The 20774-nt window shown below is 53.9% G+C and overlaps 1 protein-coding gene across 1 annotated transcript in view; it reads right to left on the bottom strand.

The window, feature by feature from the left end:
- Positions 1-18409, bottom strand: part of RIMS4 (regulating synaptic membrane exocytosis 4) — a 50234-nt gene extending 31825 nt beyond the window's left edge. Inside the window, exon 1 of the mRNA XM_037164653.2 lies at positions 18051-18409. Coding sequence (XP_037020548.1) covers positions 18051-18147 — 97 coding nt within the window. The 5' untranslated portion in view covers positions 18148-18409. The remainder of the gene's footprint in view (positions 1-18050) is intronic.
- Between the last annotated feature and the right edge of the window lie 2365 nt (positions 18410-20774).

Below are 20774 nucleotides of genomic sequence, written 5' to 3' on the forward strand. Positions count from 1 at the left end.
CAGAGCCCGTTGAGAATCGCTGGACGAGTGAAACGCTAAGCCCCCTCCTTAGCCAGTGTCGTTGGCTTCTAGAAGCCGTGGGAACCACCAAAGGAACCCAGAACATGCTGGCAAAACAGCTTGTGGTCACCTGTTAATAACAAAACCTTGCTCTGTGCCAAGCACGACACTCCTGGCCCCACAGAGTCCTCCTCCCAGGCCACTTCCTCCCCAGGTTCTCTGTCCCCTTCTTCCGTTTTTTTCAGCTCCAGCATCTCCTCCTCCAGGAAGCCTTTCCTGACTCCCAGACCTAGGGACCCCTTGTCAGTGGGTCCCACAATGACGAGATTTTCATTTGCGGAAGCCCGCCTCTACGCCTGCCCCCACCACCCCAGGTTGTGATGGGGCTGGCGGCTTGCTTAAGTCCGTGGGCCCAGCACCTGGGCCCAGGGCAGGGGCTCACTAACCATCGGAGAGGGACTTGCTCTGCTCCGTGAGGGCTGGGCAGAGGAGGCAGCGAGGAAAGCAGCCGTGCAGGAAGTAATCCAGGTCACCAGGTTGGGAGGAAACAGAACCTACAAATTCTCCCTGCCGCCGTTCAGAAGCAGCCTGGGCTATTTATAGCTCGCAAGCCTTCTGCTTCTTGCATTTAAATGCAGGGCCAGGCATGGAATAAAATCCTGGGTTGGTCTATCAGTTTTGTAATTAATTAATTTATTTATTTTACATGAACGGGAGCCGAAAGCAGGGAGGAAAATGAAGCGTGGCTATTAGGGTGAGCTGCCTGGACCTGCTTTGGCAAGTCCGGGGTCTACGCATAAATCGTATGCAGCTCCAGACCTGATCCTGGAAACCAGTGTCCCTGGGGAGAACAGCCCGTGAAGGTCTTTTTAAGGTGATTTTTAAATAGTGGCTTCAGTTTACAAAACAGTATCGCAGCATGACCCTGCCTTGGTTTAAACATGCACTCCTGCACACACTGCCCCCCCCCCCGGAAAGGAAATGCGTTTTTACTGGTTAAATATTCTGCTTTTGGATTATAAAACGGGAGTCGCCTTTATTTTCTTTTTGTGTGCTTTCTCTGCATCTTCCCCCAATTTCCACCACCGGTACACACCGCACAGACCGAGGACATCAGCTTCGAGGAAACGGCTCTGCCGGTTGCTGGTCTGACCTTGGAGGAGTTCCTGCATCTCCTCACCTATAAAATGGGAGCAGCAAGAGGACCTTCCTTGGAGGTTCGCTCTGAGGACTATACAAGGTCACGCGCATGAAATCCTAGCACGGCATCTGGAACAGGCGTGTGCACGGGAAATGCCAGCTAGCACAACCACACGAATATTTGCAACTTGTGAGAGTACAACATTGTTCTAAAAAATTAAAACGATAGTGGCTCTCCCAGTCCAGGTACAGGCCTCGGCCTGGGAGGGCCCAGAGGCCTGAGCTCCACGTCTGCCCTGGCTGGAATGTTCCAGACGACCCTTCCTTCCCTCTCAGTGTCACCTCCTAACTGAAAAGGAGGGTGGTGGCAGTGGGGGTGGCGGAGAGGCCTGAAGGTGACGGCACAGCTCTGGCCTTCAAGTAGGGCCAGGCCCCGGGCATGGCGCAAGGCCCCTTCCTGACCCACCCGCACCTCGGTCCTGGCCCCACTTCCTCCTGTGCCCATTTCCTAACGCACCTCCCTTCCCCCTCTGAGGCATAAAGAAACCACAGGAGGCCCCTCCCCAACCACACAGGACCCTCGGGAGACTGAAGCACCTTCCCCGGGGCCAGACTGACAAACAGCTTCTCCTCTTCGAGGCCACATGCCTCACCTCCTGCTCAATGGGGTCACCCAGTTATCTGCTCTGCTTGTCTTTCCTCCCGGCTAAGGGAGCCCCCACCCTCTCCTGTACCACCCCTTCGGTACCCAGCACAGTAGAATAGAGGTCAGTAACCAAGTTAACTGCATAAAGAATGCTTCAAAAAATTAGGAGGAGCGGTGCAGAGCAGCGGTCAAGGCTAATAGACTCAACGCCAGCAGGCCTGTGTTCGACCTTACTACTGAATGGCCCTGGGCCGAAGGTGAGCCTATTTTCTCCGAGCCTCAGTCTCCCGGTCTGTACAATGGGTGTGACGACCATACCCCCTTCACACCCTGATGTTTCAATAGGATATTCCAAGCAAAGTGCTCTGAGTACCTGTCATGCATGAAACACCAAATAAACGTTCGATATCACGATAAGGGTAATTATTAAAAGTGTAGGGTGTGACAGACAAATGGAGAAAGATGTGGTGCACATATACAGTGGAAGATCAGTCAGAAAAAAGAATGAAATCTTGCCATTTGCGGCTCCACGGCTGGACGCAGAGGGCCTCCCACGAAGTGAAATGAGACAGACAAATGCCATATGATTGCGCTCACCTGTGAGGTCTCGTAAACAAAGAAAACTAAACAAAACCTGTAGGGTGACTTCCTGATTGTCTCAGGGTCACGGAGTGTCGGCACTTTCCCTTCCAGTCTTGCCCGGGGCTCCTGTCTGGTTCAGGCCGAGGGGGCCCTGGGAACTACTGCACTGGCCGCTGTCCACACAAAGGTGCCCAGGATGAGGGCGGTTACGGGGTTGAGAGGTGCCTTACTCACGTGCCAAGCTGTGCACCCCTCTGGTACTAGAGAAGGGGAAGCCCTTTTCTAATTCGCCCTCCTGCAGGACGTACCATTTCAATCCAATCACTGGGAACGGGGAAAGTCTTCCTCTAATTTGCACAAAGGTGCCATATAAACCATGTGCCTGCACAGGGCCCAGGACTTGGGGACAGGCAGAGGGGAAGGGCCATCCCTGGCCTGCTCTCACTCTTGGTTCAAAGGACGATGCAGAGCCAGAGAAATGGAGGCCCTCATACTTATTCTAAATATTTAAAAGTTATAAATCAAGCTATTAAATAAAATATGTCCTCCCCTTCCACTTTGACAGATATGCCGTCATAATGACCTTGAAGGCCAGGACAGGTTCAAATTTCAAGTCCTCAAAGTTCCAAGGCCGAATAAGGAGTGAGAGGGGAGCAGGCCCTCAGCTGTGGCCCGCCCCTTCCCTTCGGCAGCCTCTCCCCACCCCCACTTCCCACCCCAAGCCCCTACATATCAAGGAGCCCACTCTGCTCATCTACATTCTGTTCTCACTCCCACTTTAGGGCCACCTATTGGGACACCAATGATGGACAAAGCCCACCCTGGATGGAACTAGGGAAGGGGTCTTAACAAACCTGGGAAGCAGACTCAGCCCTCTGGACAGGGAATTCCAGGGACCCACGTACCCAGAGCACGGGCTGAAAAGAGGGAACAGGGTGGGCATGCCCCGTTTTGCCCCAATGAGGAAGGCTGTTGGGCACCACTCTGCCTGGTTTCAGGAGTTGTAACTGCCCCCCATGACTAAGGCTGAGTAAGCAACCTCCGGTCTGCGAGCCACTAAGGAGATGAAGCTTGTCTCTGGTAGCAAATGCTGCTTCTGCTTTATCCCCTGCCCCCAACGCTTGGTCGGTTAGTCAGAGATGGGTACAACCCCTCGGTGGGGGGAGCAACCTAAGCCAGACACGATCACTTGGGAGGCCATCAAGGAAGGACTCGGGGGCTGCAACAAAGAGGGAGTGATGGATCCTCACTCCCCCGCTATTCTGACATAGTCCGAGTCCCCATGTCCTCTGGGAGAAGTGCTTCCTGGCTCTAATCCACTTAAGCCTGAAAACCTATGATGGGGAAGGCGGTGTAGCCCCTTGCCTTGCTAGAGCGGGATCCAGAGTAATCAGGCATAAGAAAGAATTCCTAAAGTCCTGTGAAGCCTGCTCTGCTAAGAGTGCTTTCATTCATATGATAAGAGTCCAAGCAGGAAATGAGTATGTCTCCCAAAGTTTCTGCAACCCCCTTTCCTGACGGACACCAACTCAGACTAAGCCCTCAGATTTCTTTGAAATGTTATCTACTGTTTGATCCTTGCCGCCTGTATTCCTGTGGATTACAACCCAATAAAAGCCACTGAGGAAGGGGCTCTTGGCCTTTCTCCTCTGAGAGACTGGCCACCTCTCCTCCCCAAGCAGATCATGTCTTGGTAGTTTCACTTTCATCCGTGGCGGATGGGGGGACTTTGCGGGCAAAGTCGCCCCCACAGAAGGCTGCAGAGCCACCCCACAGTGATGACAAACGAGGGCCTTCCTTCCCAGTCTAAAGGTGGTGCCGGCGCAGCCCACGGCCCCCCCGCCCCCCACAGCCAGGTCCCCCACAAACAGGTGGTGAGAAAACTCAGAGCCTGACGTGGGTCAGTTCTTTCGGGGACCGTGGTCCAACTTTTACCAAACCCTTTCCCCAATCAACAGATCTGCCGACCGCTCGGGGGTGAGGTGGGCATGAGGCCGTTCTCCCCGTTCTTCCCCAGCAAGGCCTTTGGGGATTAAATCTCCCAGGCAGCCCCAGGCATCTGAAGGCCGAGTCCTGCTCTCGGCCCCTTTCTGGGGCTAGAGACACACAGACCCGACTCCCGGTTCCTGGCCAGGACTGGGGTTGCAGGCAACCGTGCAAACCCAACCTTTAACTAAAGAGTGGTTTTCCTCTATTTTTTATTTTAATTTTTAAGAAGACATAGACATTCACCTCTGGAGAGAAATTATGGGTTTCGAGAGCTCTTGACAAAGAGCTTCATTCCAGAAATGTAGAGCCGGCATTTTAAATTTGGTTCTTATTCACTGTTGGAAAGTATTAGAATGAAGATTACAAATTTAATAATGTAACACGGCAGGAACTGGCCCGGCCTCGTCTCCAGGAGAGTAATTTGTTCCTGCCTTCAAACTGGCACTTCCCAGCCTCCCAGCGTCACCAGACCAACCCGGTGACACACTCCTGACTTTTTCGTGTCTTCTGCTCTGGCCCACGCAGCCCATCCAGACAGGAGATCATCACCATCACCGTGGTCTGTGGATTCAACACCGGGGTGGTAAGGTCACTTGGGGACACAGCCAGCCATCCTTGGGCCCCTTGGCTCTATTCTTCCCACCTGCAGCCACAGAGGTCTCTGCAAACCCCAGTTTGGAGCCTGTCACTCCACTGCTGAACCCCAACAGGGGCCCAGCTGTCCTTAAGCTCAAGTCCAAGAATCTCGACTTTAATGACCAAGTCGGTGCCAGTCCTGCTATTTCCCCAACCACGTGCATCTCTCCCTGGGCTATCAGAACACTGCATGCCCACCGAGGGGCCTCTGTGCAGCTGCTGATAATGAGAACTAAGTTAACAGGGCACTGCCCATATGCCAGGCGCTGCCCGACCCTGTGAGGGGGGCAGTAGAGCCCAGGGCTTCAGCTCAGGCTCTAGAGTCAGACAGCTGGGCTGGAATCCTGCCCCTGACCCAAACTAGGTGACCTTGGGCAACGTACATAACCACTCTGAGCGTTTCCCATTACCTACAAGCCAGGACAGTGACAGTACCTACCTCCCAGAGGTAGTCGTGAGGCTTGAATGAGTTAGCGGAGGTGCTGTGTCAGAACGTGACGGGCGCTATATGTTGATCATCATTACCCCCATTTCACAGCGAGAGAAACAGAGGCACTGAGCAATGAAACATGGTTGAGGCCATGCCACTCCCGGTGGGAGCGTCGTCTCCAGACCCCGAAGCCCTCGGGTTTCACCATGACGCATCCATTGTAAGAATATCTGGGCACTATTTAGAAGGCACAAACTGGAAAGCAAAAATGACACATAATTCTGCCATGCAGAAGTAATTATAGTTAATATTCCCATCTGTGTGCATGTGTGTGTGTGTGTGTGAGAGAGGGAGGGAGGGAGAGGAAGGGAGAGAGGAAGGAGAGTGAGAGAGGCGCAGAGCCTGAGAGAGACCAGGATTTGCCTCCCCAACCCCAACTGGCTCCCAAGGTTGTGGTCTCAGCATTACGGCACCTGGTCCCACTCCCCTGCCTTCACTTGGCCAACTCTACTCATCCCTCAGGTCTCGGCTTAGCTACCCCTTCCCCTGCTCCGCCCCCCAACCCCAGACAGGTCAGCTCTCCCAGCGCCAGCCTCTCTGGCTCCCTGCAGTTGTCTTATGTGACGCTCATCACAGCAGCGGTCAAGTTCTTAGCTGTTCCTTTGGGTTATCAAACGGGTCACCCCACTTCCCCCACCACCAGGTGGTAAACTTCATGAGGGCAAAGGCTGGGCTCACCTAGAGCCAGCAGCAAATACTGGAGGAAGACCAGGAAAAATGGAGGGCGGAGGAGAGTGGGAGGGAGGAGAAACAATAGAGACAAGTTTGGGATTCTTTTAGCTCCAAGTCGCTGCACCCGGGTGAAATGCAGCTGAGAGTCCCACAGTCCCTGACCAGGAGTCACTCACAGTGTGGCAGCGGAAAAGCAATAGAAGCTGGTGTGAAAAGACTCCCGCTTCCTTGCTCCTGGGATAACCGAGGTGCATGTTACACTGCAGGGTCTGGAAACTATGGTTCATGAGCTAAATGCAGCTCGATGCCTATTTTTATAAATAAAGTTTTATTAGAACACAGCCTCACCGAGCAGGTGCATACCGTCTGGGGCTGCGTTCGTGCTCCAACTGCGTAATTGCAAAAGACACCTACTGGCTCTCAAAGACTAAAATACCTACTCTCTGGTCCTTCACAGAGACTTTGCCAAGTCTTATTTGACAGCCCCCAGGAGCCCCCAGCAAGGCTCAGCTCGGTTGCTCTCACTCGAACTGGCAGAAATTTGGTCTCAAATGCAGGCTTTCTTATGACCAATCCAGGGCTCATTCCAGAGCCAAATCCCTTCCCCTTAAACCTTTTACCTCAGGCAGCTTCCAGGGCCCCTGCCTACTTCTCTGTAGCCAGGGCCAGGTTTCTATGAGGACCAGGTGCCATTACATAGACGAAAATGTTCCATCAGACCCAAAGGGCTTGCATTAGCAGGTGCCAAGTAAAAAATCAAAATAGACGCACTTCAGAGAAGTGCTTGAGAAAGCTCGCTAGGAAGCACAAAATATACATATAGAGACATGAAAAAAATTAGATGTAGTACAGAATGTTGAAAGAACACACATACTGGGGGCAGATCTGGGTTTGAAGCCCTTCTTAGCCCCCACTGGCTGTGTGACCTTGGCCAAGTCAAGAGTTCATCCAGATGCTCGGTTCTTCCAGCCCACCAAAGGCAAAGCTCGCATTTGCCTCTGCAGAGAGCCGCCTAAAATAGGGATTTCAGCACAGAGCAGGCCACACCTGCTCTCCCAGGGCCCCAGACAGCCCGTGGGAGGAGCCAGCCCAGCCAGATCCCCTTTGCCAACCAGGAGTATCTGTGAGTATCTGCAGCGACTCACTGTGGGTTCTGGCTCACAGCTGCCCCTTCTTTGGATAACTGCCCTGAACTGATGGGAGCTGCCTTACCCTCCAAATTATGACCCCCCCCAACAGCCTAGGTGACTGTCCAGAGGCGAGACTAACTGATGCAGGAGCACAGAAGGCCAGTCAACGCTGAGGCCATCCGCTCTCTAGAACATCCCACGGATTGGGCTGAGCACCCATCATTAGCTGCTGCTTTTCCTGCCCATCCGGCGTCCCTCTCACCCTCCCACGCGTTTCACCTGAGAGCACACGCACGGCATGTCACCTGCACGTAAACCCGTGTCGCAGGCTGAGATGATGGGAATAGGCAGGAAGTGGTCTCCCATCTTCTATATTCTTTTGAACTTGGAGACTGATGGGAAGACTCTAAGAACACTATACAGGCATACCTCAGAGATATTGTGGGTTCGGTTCACAATAAAGATTCACAATAAAGGGAGCCATACTCTTTTTGCTGGCGGAGGGCCTTCAATTTGTAAAAAAAAAAAAAATCCACAACATCTGTGGAGGGCAGTAAAGCGAAGCGCGCTGCACGGAGGTGGGCCTGTACCTGTCTGTTTCTCTCTCGTTGGTGGCACCCACCTGACCCCCAGCACTCGGCACACCCAACGCAACCTGGGCGGAGGCAGAAGCTTCCTGGGGCCGGATGGCTTGGGGGTGGGTTGGCCTGGGCCTGGGTGGGCCCCAGAGGCACCTGGTCCAATCTTGGTGTGAGGCCCCGGGAGACGAAAGATGTTTCTCAAGACATTTGCTGAATAACTCATTAATTTCCCTTATAGGCCCCAATTAGTGACACATTCTCCCATCCACTCCCAGGGCGCCTCCAGGTGGCATTTTCCGGGGACACCAAATGCTGGCAATGCAGGGCGCAGACTTGAAGCCTCAGGTTCCAACAGGCTCCAGGGTGGCCACTTGGGACACCTCGTGGGACAGAGAAAGGCCCCGGCAGGAAGTCCGGAAATGTGGTTCTAGTCTTGGCTATGCCAGAGGCCTGCAGTGAGGCTTTGGACAACCTGTGCGATCCCTCTTCGGGTTCAAGTGACAACGGGTAGATGACCTCAGAGAGACTTCACCTTGAAGGCGCTAAGATAGTAACAGCTAACACTTCTAACTAACACGCTTTTACTATGTGCGGGCTTGCTACAATCTGTACAAGTACGTAGGCATTTAATCCTCGTGACGCCTACAGGGCAGGGAGGGGCAATTATTAGACCATTTACAACTGAGGGAACTGAGGCTCAGAGGAGTTAAGTAACTTGCTCAAGGTCACACAGGCAATAAGCGGCAAAGCCGGCATTCAAACCCAGGCCATCTGGCTGTGGGGTCTGTACTGCAACTGCCACCATGCCACACTGCCCTATACCCTGACTATCCCTGAACCCTCAGTGTCTGGCACAGGGTTCGGTAACACCCCAAGTGCTTAATTACCCTCCTGTGCTTTTAAAAAGTTGTCCCATCTTCATGGCCTACCTAATCCAAATACTATGTATTCTTTTAAAGATTATTCAGTGACCCATCAGCCGGGGATCAGCTGGAGAGAAACTTGAGCAGCAGGGGACACTCGGGGGACGAAAGTGACTGTGCAGGCGCTATCACAGAGGAGGGGATGGCTCCAATGGAGGAGCTAGGGGACCTGGCCTAGTGTCCTCTGTTTTCTGGGACCACCTGGTTGTATCTCCACCAAGCCCACCAGACCCTCGCCCTGCAGTTAGGGATTGTGAGGCCTAGAAGACAAAAGGGAGCGGCTGGCGGAGACGCTGAGGCTCAGCAGTTGCACAGAGGCCTCTTCCCCTGACTCCTCGGGCAGCCTCTTGGGCTCCACTGGGCACGCAGTGGGCACAGCCCATCCAGACCAGGGCCAGCATCCAGCTCCAGGCAGCGCGCTCCTGTTGTCCCTGCCTCCCTGCACCCAGGACATCTACAGACGCAGGAAAGGCAGCTGCTTCCACTTCCCGGATGCCTTCAAATTCTCACAAGGCAGGAGGGATTCACCCCATTTTGTGAAGGCCAAGGTCAAGGTCAAGGCCCAGAGCAGTTATACACCACAGTCAAGAGACACAGCCAGGACAGGGCAGAGGCTCGGACCCAGGTTTGGGGCGTTCGACGGCCGATCCCTCGGAAAGTTATTTCCCATTAGTCCAGGACAAGTCCCACCTGGACACTGTTTGTCAATGCCTTTGCCTCACACTCTGAGTTTTACAAGACTGGATGGGAATCTTACCACACCATAAAGCTTGTCCCCGCTGCCTCCAATCCAAGCTAAATCGCAACCTTTCTTAGAAAATTACCAGCGACCCCTTTCTGAGAAATGTCTAATAAGCCGACTCAGTAAGCTTCCCTGGTAGCATTTCCCAGCATTCCGCCCCTTTACACGGATAATTCCTTGATTCCTTTGATTTACTTCTTCCCAGCAGAGGCTTGTCCTCAAATGAACCTCCTGGTTTTCACGCATAGCCCTGCCTTCCCCCAGCACAGGAAAGGGGCCGCGTTCTGCCCCCTCTGGTAAAAGGTGCCAGACCTGAACCCCCAGGAGCCCCCAATGTCTGAGTCCTACATCCCATAAAAGGACACTGTGGCCCGATGTGTGATTCATGCCTGTCCACTTATCGTTTCTATAGATGAAGACTTCCAGAAGGATTTACGGGGTCCTACACCTTAAACTTGGCGCAAAGCAGGGCAGCAGCCGAGGCTCATTGGATCTGAGACCAGGATAAAAACAGGAGCGTCTGAAGCCCATACCCGGGTGCTACATTTGGTGCCCAAAGTCCCAGCATCTAAGACACAAGTGACACCCCAACTTCGATTCTCTCCAGCTTTTTCATCCAACCCTGCGGTTCTCAAGACAGGGCCCCCGGGCCAGCGGCATCAACACCAGCATCACCTGGGAGCTTGTCAGAGATGAGATTATCAGGTCCCGCTCTAAACTGAATGAGAAACTGTGGGGTGGGGCCCAGCAATCTGCTTTTTAACAAGCCCCTCCCCAGATAATTCTGTCCTATTGAAACGGACAGTAATAACCAACAACTGCAGCAGCTACCACTAACTGAGCACCTACTATGTGCCCAGCATTACACCCAACCTCCCTAGTCCTTACAACTGAGGAAACCTGAGGTCCACGTGCCCAGTTCTGGGGAAGGTGCACGTTGTATGTCACGTCCCTTACTCTTCAGTCATCCTTTGGAGAACCTACTATTCTCACGCTCCTGTTTTACGGGTGAGAAAATTGAGCCCCAGACAGCTGACGCCCCTTGCTCAAGGTCACACGATTTAGAAGTGGCTGAGGCAAGATGGAAACATCAGGTCTGTTGAATTTCAAAGCCATGTTCTTTCTGGCCCACCACCGAAGCTCCCGGGTGTCTTTCACAGCTGCATCAGCAGGAGAAGCTGTAACGCCGGGGTCGGTTAGGCTGGAAGAGGGGAGCGAGGCAGCAGGCCGGGTGGGCCTCGCCTGGACCTCCACAGTATGGTTTCAGCTACAATGCGGAAGGAAGCCACGTGGTACATTCAAAGGAACGGCCATCTCTGTCCGAGGAACAAACATGATCAGGCCAGGAGACTTGTTCTCGGGCTTCTCTCTGACTTTACCCAGCCTGGGGTGGGGAGAGCTTTTCTCTTCCCACTCTAGACCTCGGTTTCTCCCCCTCATATTATCACTGTCCACAAGGCTGAGCGATCTGCCCCCAGGTCTCTTCTCTGACCTCCCCTCACCTACTAGGTCTAACCATGCTGGTCTGATTTCTGGTCCCTGAACAACCAAACTCACACCGACCTCAGGGCCTTTGCACCAGCTAGTTCCCTTGGCCTGGATCAGTCTCGGCCCTTATATTTCTATTGCTGTCTCTCTGTCAGTCAGGCCACAACTCAAATGTCACTTCCTCAGTGAGCCTTCCCTGACTGCCTTACTTAATGTTGTCTCCCATCCCATTAACCTGTTCTACTTTCATTCCACTTAACACTATCTGAAATTACTTATTTTTTCATTGCTTACTTGTTTACTGTCTGTCTCCCCAACCGCAGAACATACTTCCATGAGAGCAGAAACCGTGTCTGTCCTGTTTGCCTACATACCCCCAGCACCTGTTCAGCACGGAGCAGCTAATTAAATATTAGTTGAATGAATAAATACCAAAGGAGAAAACCCAGACTCAGAGGCCAGACTCCTGGATCCTTAACATGTGACCCTGGCCAAGCCACTTTGCCTCTCCGAGCCTCAGTTTCCCTCCTTGCCTATTGAGAAGAAGGGACTAGATGCTGAGAGTCCTTCTAAGACAGCTAGTCTTGGAAAGCCAGGCCTGGAATCTGCCCAGTTGGGCCATCCAGCAGAGGCAGCTGCCTGGCCGTGGAGCCCTCTCACACCCCCTTTTGCAAAAACTGTTAATGAAGTGCACACTGCTAAATGCAGTTACAAGGACGGGGGGCTAAGAATAAGGTGCTGACATCAGCTTCTCTCAGCCTCTTGGTTTCTGAGTGAATCGGAAGGGGAGGGGGAAGGCAGGAGAAAAGGGGAGGGGGCGTGCACTCCGGAGCTGCCAAGTGGAAATAGCACAGCGTTAAATATAATCCAGCATTGGCCTACATCGGTCTGGAGAGGCAGGTGATGGCTGGCCCCCAGGGCCAGGGCAGACAACGGGATTCTTCAAGGAGGCCAAGCAGCCCCGCGATGGGGATCATCCGGGGACTGACGGCCAGGAAGGCACTCCAGGGGGCTGCGGCCAATTGTAAGGGTAATGGCAGACCCTAAAGGGGAGCCTGTGGATGTGAGCAGATCCCCACACCACCGGCCTTTGCCTCTTGCTGTTTTGATGGCACAAGCACAGCCCGAGGACTCACACTGCTCTTTCTCACCTGGAATCTCATTCCAGGCCACGAGGCAGAGAGTGGCCTCTGAGTCAGACACATCTGAGTCTGCATCACCACCAGGCAACCCAAGAGAGCTCAGGTGCTCCAGGCTGCCCAGCTTTTTCTCGGCTGCCAAGTGGGCGCGCCCGCCACGGCAGCCACCTCCCAGTGGCCACAGGGTTCAGCGAGGTCGCGGAAAGCACCTTTCAATCAATTTATGTTTCCAATCCTCAAAGGTGCTCAGACAGGGAGAATTCACCTGGTTTCTTTTTCTTTTTTCAGAATAAGGAAACTGAGGCCCCAGAGCCAAAGAGAAGTCAATTCCAAACCCCAGGGGGTAAACGGGGCTGGGGAGGGAGAGAACTCCAGTGCATCCGCTTGGTCATTCCAGGAGACTACAGGGTGGGAGGTGGCACTCTGACAGTAGGACAGGGGGGCTGACTGCACCCCTTGGGGGAGGGCAGGGAACAGATGACGGTGGGCAGACGTCTGCACCCGTTTGAGCACGTGTTCCAAAACTGCCACCTTTCTAACAATTCTTAAAAGACACACGCTAATAATGAGACGCTTGTTGAGCCACAATGACGTTGGAGGAGGTAAACTACAGGAAAGGCCCTGAGACAGGAGAGGTCAGCTGACAAGAAATGCTCTGCTCTCCTCTCCTCCACTCCCCTGACCGCCCGCACACAGCCTCCCGCTACAGCTGGCTCTGCCTCTGGGATGGAGGTGGGTGGGGAGTGAGGCAGCAGCATCCTCAAAGAAAGACAAGGTGGATGGACCCCTCCGACCCCTTCCCAGCAGACAGAACCAAGTACACTTCCGGCAGCTGCAAAGGCAAGGAAGCTGGAGGCCCGAGTCTGGCAGTGTGGGGAACGGGGAGGAGGGGATGCCTGAGGGAGAGAGAATTTAAGAAAAGGGCTTCAGCAGCATCGGAGCAGATCCTCTTGCCAGTGACCTGTGTGGTGGGGAAGGGGGTGAATCCCCACGCACCTGATTTTCCTGAGATACTTCTTTCAGGGAAACCAGATTAAGATAAAGTAGTTTGGGTCTCTCCACTTGAACTGTGGGAATAATTGGTTCAATTCTCTACCGTGCCTCAGTTATCCAAATCTACAAGAGTTCTACCCAACTCCCAATACATGAAGGAGATGACTGTACTTGGTGGTAAACTGGGATCGGGGAGGGGGGACAGGAAGTGGCCTGCCCCAGGGATGAGGGTGGGAAGGGAGGCTTCAAAACCTCAGCCTCACGCCCTCAAGTGGCCCTGACCCCAAAGGATATTTTAAGTCCTCCCCCTCACCATTGCCCCTTATCCATCCAGCCCCCTTTTAGAGCTGAAGCACTCTGTTCCCACCGTCTCAGGGGGAAGGGGTGGAACAGCAGGACATTTTGTTTCCCAGAAAAAGCTCAGGTCAAATTTCAAGGACAAAAGTTAGCACTTGGTCTGGGAAAGAAAACTCTGCCAAATGAAATGGGGGGGGGGAGGGGATTAGAAATCTGATCCCCCCTGCTGGGGTCTGTCTGGCAAGATACGGGTACTATCTCCGTCTGCCCCGCACCCCAGAGAGGTAACTCAGACTACCTCCTTCCATTTCCCCTCTGTCCAAAAAGAAGGGGAGGGGCTTTGGCACTTGTCTGTGGGACCCATCCACCAAGCCACCCCCCCCACCAGATCTGGCCTGAGCAGAAGAGGGAGGTGCCATCAAGGGCTCTCTAGCCCAGAGATGTGGCCTGAACCGCTAGAAAAGGGACGGGTAGCCAGCCGGTGTTGCCATGGCAACATCCTCCTGCACTAGATCGAAGCATCCTATAGGCAAATCAGAGCTGGCTGCTCCATCTTCTCCGCCCTTCTCCCGGGCGGGGGGAAAACTGGACGCCAAAACCACTTGGTGAGACTCAGGGACATCATCCTCAATTCCAGACGCTGCTGTTAACAACTCCCTTTGGTATCTGCTGGAAACTGCAGACACCCCTACTCTCAGCTGTGCCCCAAGGCAGAGTGATAGGGCTAGGACTGCGGATGTCATGGAAATTAACCGCTCAGCAGGAACAGGGACACGGGGAGCTGGGCTGCTCCCCACCCTCTTGTTCCGCAGGCAAGTCCCCCAAATCCCCACCTTTAAGCCAATTCCAAGGAGGGTGTGCTCCGCCTTAAGAGCTGTAGCAATGCAATAAAATTAGCTTGTTAAAAACTATAACAGCTAACGTTTTTGAGAAGCAGATTTCCCCCTTCCCCAAACCCACAGATTCTTTTTCACGGTCCTATTCAGAAACAAGCCTTACTTGATAATAAGACAGCTGATGGCTAACAGATATACAAGGTGCTGGGTACTGACTGGAGTAAGCCCTTTGCGTACCACAAACGGCATAATAATCAAAAGCAGAGATGCTTGGGCCCAATTGTTCAAGTTCCAATCCTAACTCTCTCACTTCCTGGTTGACTGACCTTGAATGAATGCTCTCTCTGTGCCTCGATTTTCTCATCTGAAAATGGGGAGGTTAAATGTTAATTGTATAGGTTTGCTATGAGAAAAGCATTAAAATAATATATTTAAAGTGCCTAGGATGATGCCTGGTCAAAGGTAATCATCTTTTAAATGTTGACTTTCTGTGGTCCCTGTTTTTCTTTTCTTTATCATACAGATGAGAAAGCTGAGGTCCATTTCTAACTCCTCTCTGCCACCCTCCCCAATTAGAAACCCAGTGCCAGCAAGGCTGGGCGACAGAGACACAGGCACAAAAATGGTCCCAACTGCACACCTCTCTGAAGTCACGGCATCTTTGTGAAAGGGGCAAAAGCAGCATAAGAAAGGAGTTCTGAGTGTGCAAGGGAAGATGCTCCTTGAGAGGAATTCTGGGAGTCTGCAATGGCTAGCATCCTGAGACGGAGGGCGGCTGGAAAGGGGTGGAAGGAAAGGCAGCTTCTGTTGCCCACAAAATGTCCAAACCCCCCAAGCCCAAGAGAAGCAAGTGCTCCAGCCCAGTTAAGGCTAATGAAATGGTCTCCTCCACACAGTGTCTCAGGAAACCAGCTAAAGGGCAGCATGTGAGCCCTGGGGATGGCTCGGGCTCGGCGGGGCTGACAGAAAAGATGTCTTCAACAGGAGTCATAAACAGCAAAGAGGGGAGACACCTAGACGAGCCAGACGCCGTTTGGGGACACACTTCTGAGCCATCCAGGGGATCTGGGGAGGGAATGGACAAGAGAATGATGCAGTGAAGCCGGTTCTGACCGCCCCCCTCCTGAAGCCGTCTCGGTCCAGTGTCTGAGAGATTATTCAAGCTGCTTTTAGAAATTAGTTCAGCGCGATGCTGCTCTACAAGAATAAATCCAAAAGGCTTTTTTTTCCCGGAAAAAATTAATGACTTTGAGGAGAACAAGAGAAATTACACACCAAGACAATGCTCCCTAATTCCGATTTTCGCCAGACACCCGTTAGTCTTCTGCAAAGGAAACTTGACTTTCTCCCTCCCCCTCCCTGACTCCAAACCTCCCTGAAGACAGTGAGCCTGAGACGCTCAAACCAAACTCCTGGTCATCAGCGGCTCCCTGGGGCCTCCTCACCTGGGAGGAAACCATTTTCCACACAGCGAGATTTGGCTTTGGAAAAATCCTCTTTCTGAGAGAGGGCTAGTGGTTTACTGGAAAGAGAACCTGATTTTCATCTCGGCTCTGTGCCTGCCTTCCTGGGTGACCTTGGGTTACATACAGGCATGCCAGGGCTTTAGTCTCTCACACGCATATACTCATACTCACTCTCTCGCGCGCATTTGAGAGAAAGAAAAAAAAAAAAACCAGGATGGACAAGATGATTTCTAGGTCATTCCCAAGTGAAAAACTTAAGAACTTGGAGAACCCCTGGAAAGAACATCACATGGACCTTTTAAAAAGTCTCCAATATTACGTGAAGTGACCTATTCTGACTTCAGTGAAATCAATAATCACCAAGGTACCTGACCCATGACATGAAGCGTGGCTCTGGGAAAAAGCCTAACTGTCCCCGCCGTGGATGCTCCCACAATCCCTTGCGCTTGCCCAGCCTTTGACGTGAGGCCCAAGTGGCCTGTTGAACTTCAGGAGAGTCCCTGACCATCAAGTCAGGGGTAGGGGAGCCAACTCACCGAGGCCCGTGGGACTCCCTCCTCCAGCCCCCATACTAGCCTGATGTCTCCTGTCTGATGTTGCTCCAGTGGAGGTCATGGTGTTGGAGAGCCCCTCTATTCCTCCTCACCTTGCCCTGTCTGGAATGGTGCAACCTCCCTCAGTTACATCGAGGGGGCACTTAAGCCCTTGAACCTCAGTTATGTTTTTTCTGTAACATGTGATTCTGTGAAACGGCTCTGCAGGAACCATCTTTACCGCCCCCCTCCCCTTTAGGTCAACAGCAAGATAGTTCTGCCCAGGGTCTGCCTCACGCACCCGAGTGCGTCCTGACAAACTCTTCGGGAGAACTTTCTCCCTTTTCCCCCACCTGCCCCCTGCTCCGGCAAGAAGATGTGAGCCTTCGTCACCCATGTGGCTTATCAGACAACAGGTTGGCCAGGGAGTCTTAAGCAAGGCCCACGAACTCCCTAAAACTACAGACAAATTTTTGTGGATGTGCATATGTGTATTTTTTGAAAGATAATCCATTTTTTTCATGAGGTTCTCAAATTTGCCCATGAAGCCATTTTGCTCCTCTTCTCCACATATACCCCCTCTTCCCTTCTGCCCCCTGATTTTATTCCAATACTACCAGATTTTCCATTTACAAAACACTTTTGACTCCACCCTTGTGTCTGGGGCGCTGTCATCCCATTTTACAGATGAGGATATGGAGGCTAGGGTGGCTTGACTTGCTCAAGGTCACAGCTAATAAGTAGAGAAGCAAGACTAGAACCTGATTCTGACTTCCCAGCTGGCACTCTTTGGGGAACTCGCGGCCAAACCCTCCAGCTTCCCCACCTGTTGGTGAATTCGCTGTCACAGGACAGAACCTGATCCCGAGCCCTTCTGCGCCCTCTGCCTAGTCCCAGGGCCCCAAAGAGCAGGTTTCCCTACATTTCCCCGCCCCTCCGGCTCTGGCTGAGGTTGCGCGCAGGCCAGGGTGCCAGAGGTTCGAGCCGCTGGCTGGTACCCGGGTTCGGCCCACCTAGAAGGGCTTCTCCAGGGACAAGAGCACCCAGGGTCAGGGGCACACTCCGGAGAACACGGAGGTATAGAGTTGGCGCCGCCCTACGTCTACCTCCAGGACCGCCGGGCTGGAAAGGAGAAGATAGGCCGTCACCCAGCCAGCTCCCCCTACTCCACGCCCCGGATCCGCTCCAGTCAGATAAAAAAAAAAACAAAACAAAAACGGGAGCCCGGAGACCCCGCCTCTCGGAGAAGCGGAGAAGAGACGAATAGGGTACTAAGGACCTTGGCCGCAGGGCAGGGGGTCTAGGGCTGGGAGCCTCTGGATGCAGCCAAGACAAAGATGGAGAGTTAAGGTCTGCGCGCTACCTCCAATGGCGGGGGGGGGGGGGCGCGTCGGAGCCCCAGGGGCGCGTTGGAGCACTAGGGTTTGAGAAGTAGGTACACGCAAGAGGTTCAGGAAGGGTGATAGGTCTGATCCAGGGACAAGACAGGGGGCATCCAGTAGGCGCAGGTGAGTAGGGAGAGCCGGGTCCAGGCGACCCAAAGGGCCCACCTGCGGGAAAGGGGTGAATGAATGCAGAGGATCTAGGGGTCCCTGGGGGGCGGCGGAAGGCATCACCTCTTGGAAACCCTGAAGTCCTGTGGGTGGGAAAGGAGACCCTAGGGCGCATCCTCGAGAGGGTTTGGGGGTGGGGAGGAGAGAGAAGCTACCTCTAAGGGAGCACTGGGTCGGGGAGGGGGCCACCGGATTTGGCCCCCTGGAAGCTTACCCGCGTCCTCATCGTCGAAGGAGTTCATGCACGGGAAGTAAATGGCGAGCGCCTCGAAGGAGGCTGACAGGCTGAGGCGGCTCTGCGAGCGCTCCATGCCGGCGCCGGCGCCGGGCGCCTCGGCCGCGGCTGCAGCGGCGGGCGGCTTGGGCAGCTTGGCCGCCCCATTCTTGACGCGGAGTACGGCGCGCGGCGTGGTGGCGGCGACCCGGGGCCAGGCCGGGGCTCCGCGGCGGTGCCGGTAGGGGCGGCTGGGCCGGCGGACGGGTGGGCCGGGAGCAGGCGGTGCGCGGAGCCCGAGGCGCGCTGCGCTCCCGGTGGCAGTGGCGACGGCGCTGGCGGTGGCGGTGGCGGCGCAGCGCGCTCTGGCCCGCGGCGCCCCCCGCCGGCCGCGGGGGGCGGGCTCGGAGCCGCCGCGGCAGCAGCCAATGGGCGCCGCCCGGGGGAGGGGGTGCTGAGAGCCGGGGCGTGGGAGCCTGGAGGGCGCGGGCGCTGCCTCCCCGCCGCCGCGAGCCCAGCAGGTGTGTGCTGGAGGGACCGGTGCGCCAGGATGTCTGCGACCCGATCCCGTGGACCTGCCATTATGCCATACGCTGCCTTCACACTGATCCTGATGCAGGCATCCAGTCACCCACCGAGACAGGCCTCGCCCGGGGGCACAGTCTCAGAAAGGACACACTCTGAGCCACCGGCAGGCATGACCCTCAGACTCACGCACGAGCTTGTGGAAGATCTCAAACAAGCACCCCCTCTATTGCACTCGCTCTGGAAAATACTCCACAGCCACCCTCACTCATAGAGACACCTGCCGAACCAACCAGACTCCACACACCCAGAGACCCACCTCGTTAGATGTGGCTGGAGACACCCACAGGCTCACACAGACCCGCACCAACAGGCACATGCAGACTCACATCCGGAGACTTGGAGACACACACAGAGGGACTTGCATGGACACCCTTGGCCACGTGGTGAAACCATCAGATTGCACACAAACCCACAGAGAAGTTCAGTGACTCACACGCAGTCACCCTCAGGCACAGACCCTCCTCAAGAGACACTCAGGCGCATTTCAGTGGGCATACACACTCACACTGAGACGCAGCCACACACAGACTTAGTCATCCCAGTGACAGATACATTCTGATGCACAGACACACCAGACTCGCACTCAATGCAACACACTCGCCAAGCTCACACAGATGACCCGGATGTGCACCTTCAGGGACTCACACACAGGCTCAGACACTCAGAGCTCCCGAGATGAGCCAGTCGCAGTGGGAAACTCGAGGTCCATTCCCTGGCCTTGACCAGGACCTGAGGTCCCTGCCCGGTCAGGCCCCAGGTGTCGAAGGTCTGCCAGCTGCCCTGACACCCTCTCTGTGAAGCAGTCTGGGGGATGGCAACATTCTGGAGTTTCGGTCCCAGCTGTGGCACCCTCTTGTGGGACCTAGGGCAAAGCCCTTGACCTCTCCTGCCTGTCCCCTCCTCTGTACAACGCGGATGGGATCCTCCACTTTGAACGGTTGGGAGGATCAAGTAAAATAAGTCTCTACTGCTGCATAACAAACTACCAGGCTTAAAAACAACACCTGCTTATTAGTTTATAGCTTCGTAGGTCAGAAGTCCAAGCAAGTTCAACTGCATTTGTTGCTTAGGCCTTCTGAGATATCAGCCAGACCAGACTCTTAGCTGGAGGCTCTGGAGAAGAATCTGTTTGCAGGTTCTCTCAGGTCCTGGGCAGTATTCGCTTCCTTGTGGCTGTAGGACTGAGGTCCCTGTTTCCCCGAGGGCCATTGGCTAGAGTTACTCTCAGCTCGAAGTGGCTCTCTAGTCTTGGCACACAGCCTTCCCCAACTTCAAGGTCACCACGGAATGTCAACCACTTCTCCCCTTTGCCTCTCTCTAACTTCCCTTCTGCTTACTAACATGAGAAAAAGGTACTTTTAAAGCATTCTTGTGATTAAATTAAGTCTTCCTGGATAATCTTTCTTTGTTATACAATGTGACATAATCACGGTAGTGATACCTCATTATATCTGTAAGTTTCATCCACATTCCAACAGGAAGGGCTTGTACCAGGGCCAGAGTCTTTGGGGTCATCCTAGAAATTCTGCCTATGGCAATACATGGAACACCTAGCTCAGTCTGCAGCAGGTAAATGTCTGTGACCGCTCCCTCTTCCCAGGAACCACGCCTAGCTTGCAGGCAGCCTGGCGTGGTGATTAAGAGTCAACCCCTCCCTCCACTCATCTTCCCCATCTTGGTTCCCAGCAGCTCCATTTTTCCCATTGTTGAGGCCATAAATCTTGGAGTTATCTCTGATTCCTCTCTTTCCCTCACCTGCCACATTCAATCCATCAGCAGTTCCTATCAATTCTGCTCCCGAAATGTATCCAGACTCCGACAACTCCTCCCCACCACCCTCCTTTGACCACCCTGAGCTAAGCTCCTGTCATCTCGCACCAGAGTCTTGTAGCGTCTTCTTCTCTGGTCTTCACATTTCTGCCCTTGGCCCCTAGAGCTCACCTGCACGCAGCAGCCCGAGGGACCCTGAGAAAACTGAAGCCAGAGGCCGCCTCTCCTTGGCCCGACACCCGAGGGACCCACGAGGAGTATCAGACAGACCAGCAATGAGCCTGCCTTTGCAGGTTCAAATTCTAGCTTTTCCACTTATTGGCTGAGTCCCTGTGGTGGCTTTAAAACATGTGTACACATCCTTTG

The sequence above is a fragment of the Artibeus jamaicensis genome, unplaced genomic scaffold (genome assembly GCF_021234435.1).
Source record: "Artibeus jamaicensis isolate MK-2021 breed Jamaican fruit bat unplaced genomic scaffold, CSHL_Jam_final contig_685, whole genome shotgun sequence".
Taxonomy (NCBI): domain Eukaryota; kingdom Metazoa; phylum Chordata; class Mammalia; order Chiroptera; family Phyllostomidae; genus Artibeus; species Artibeus jamaicensis.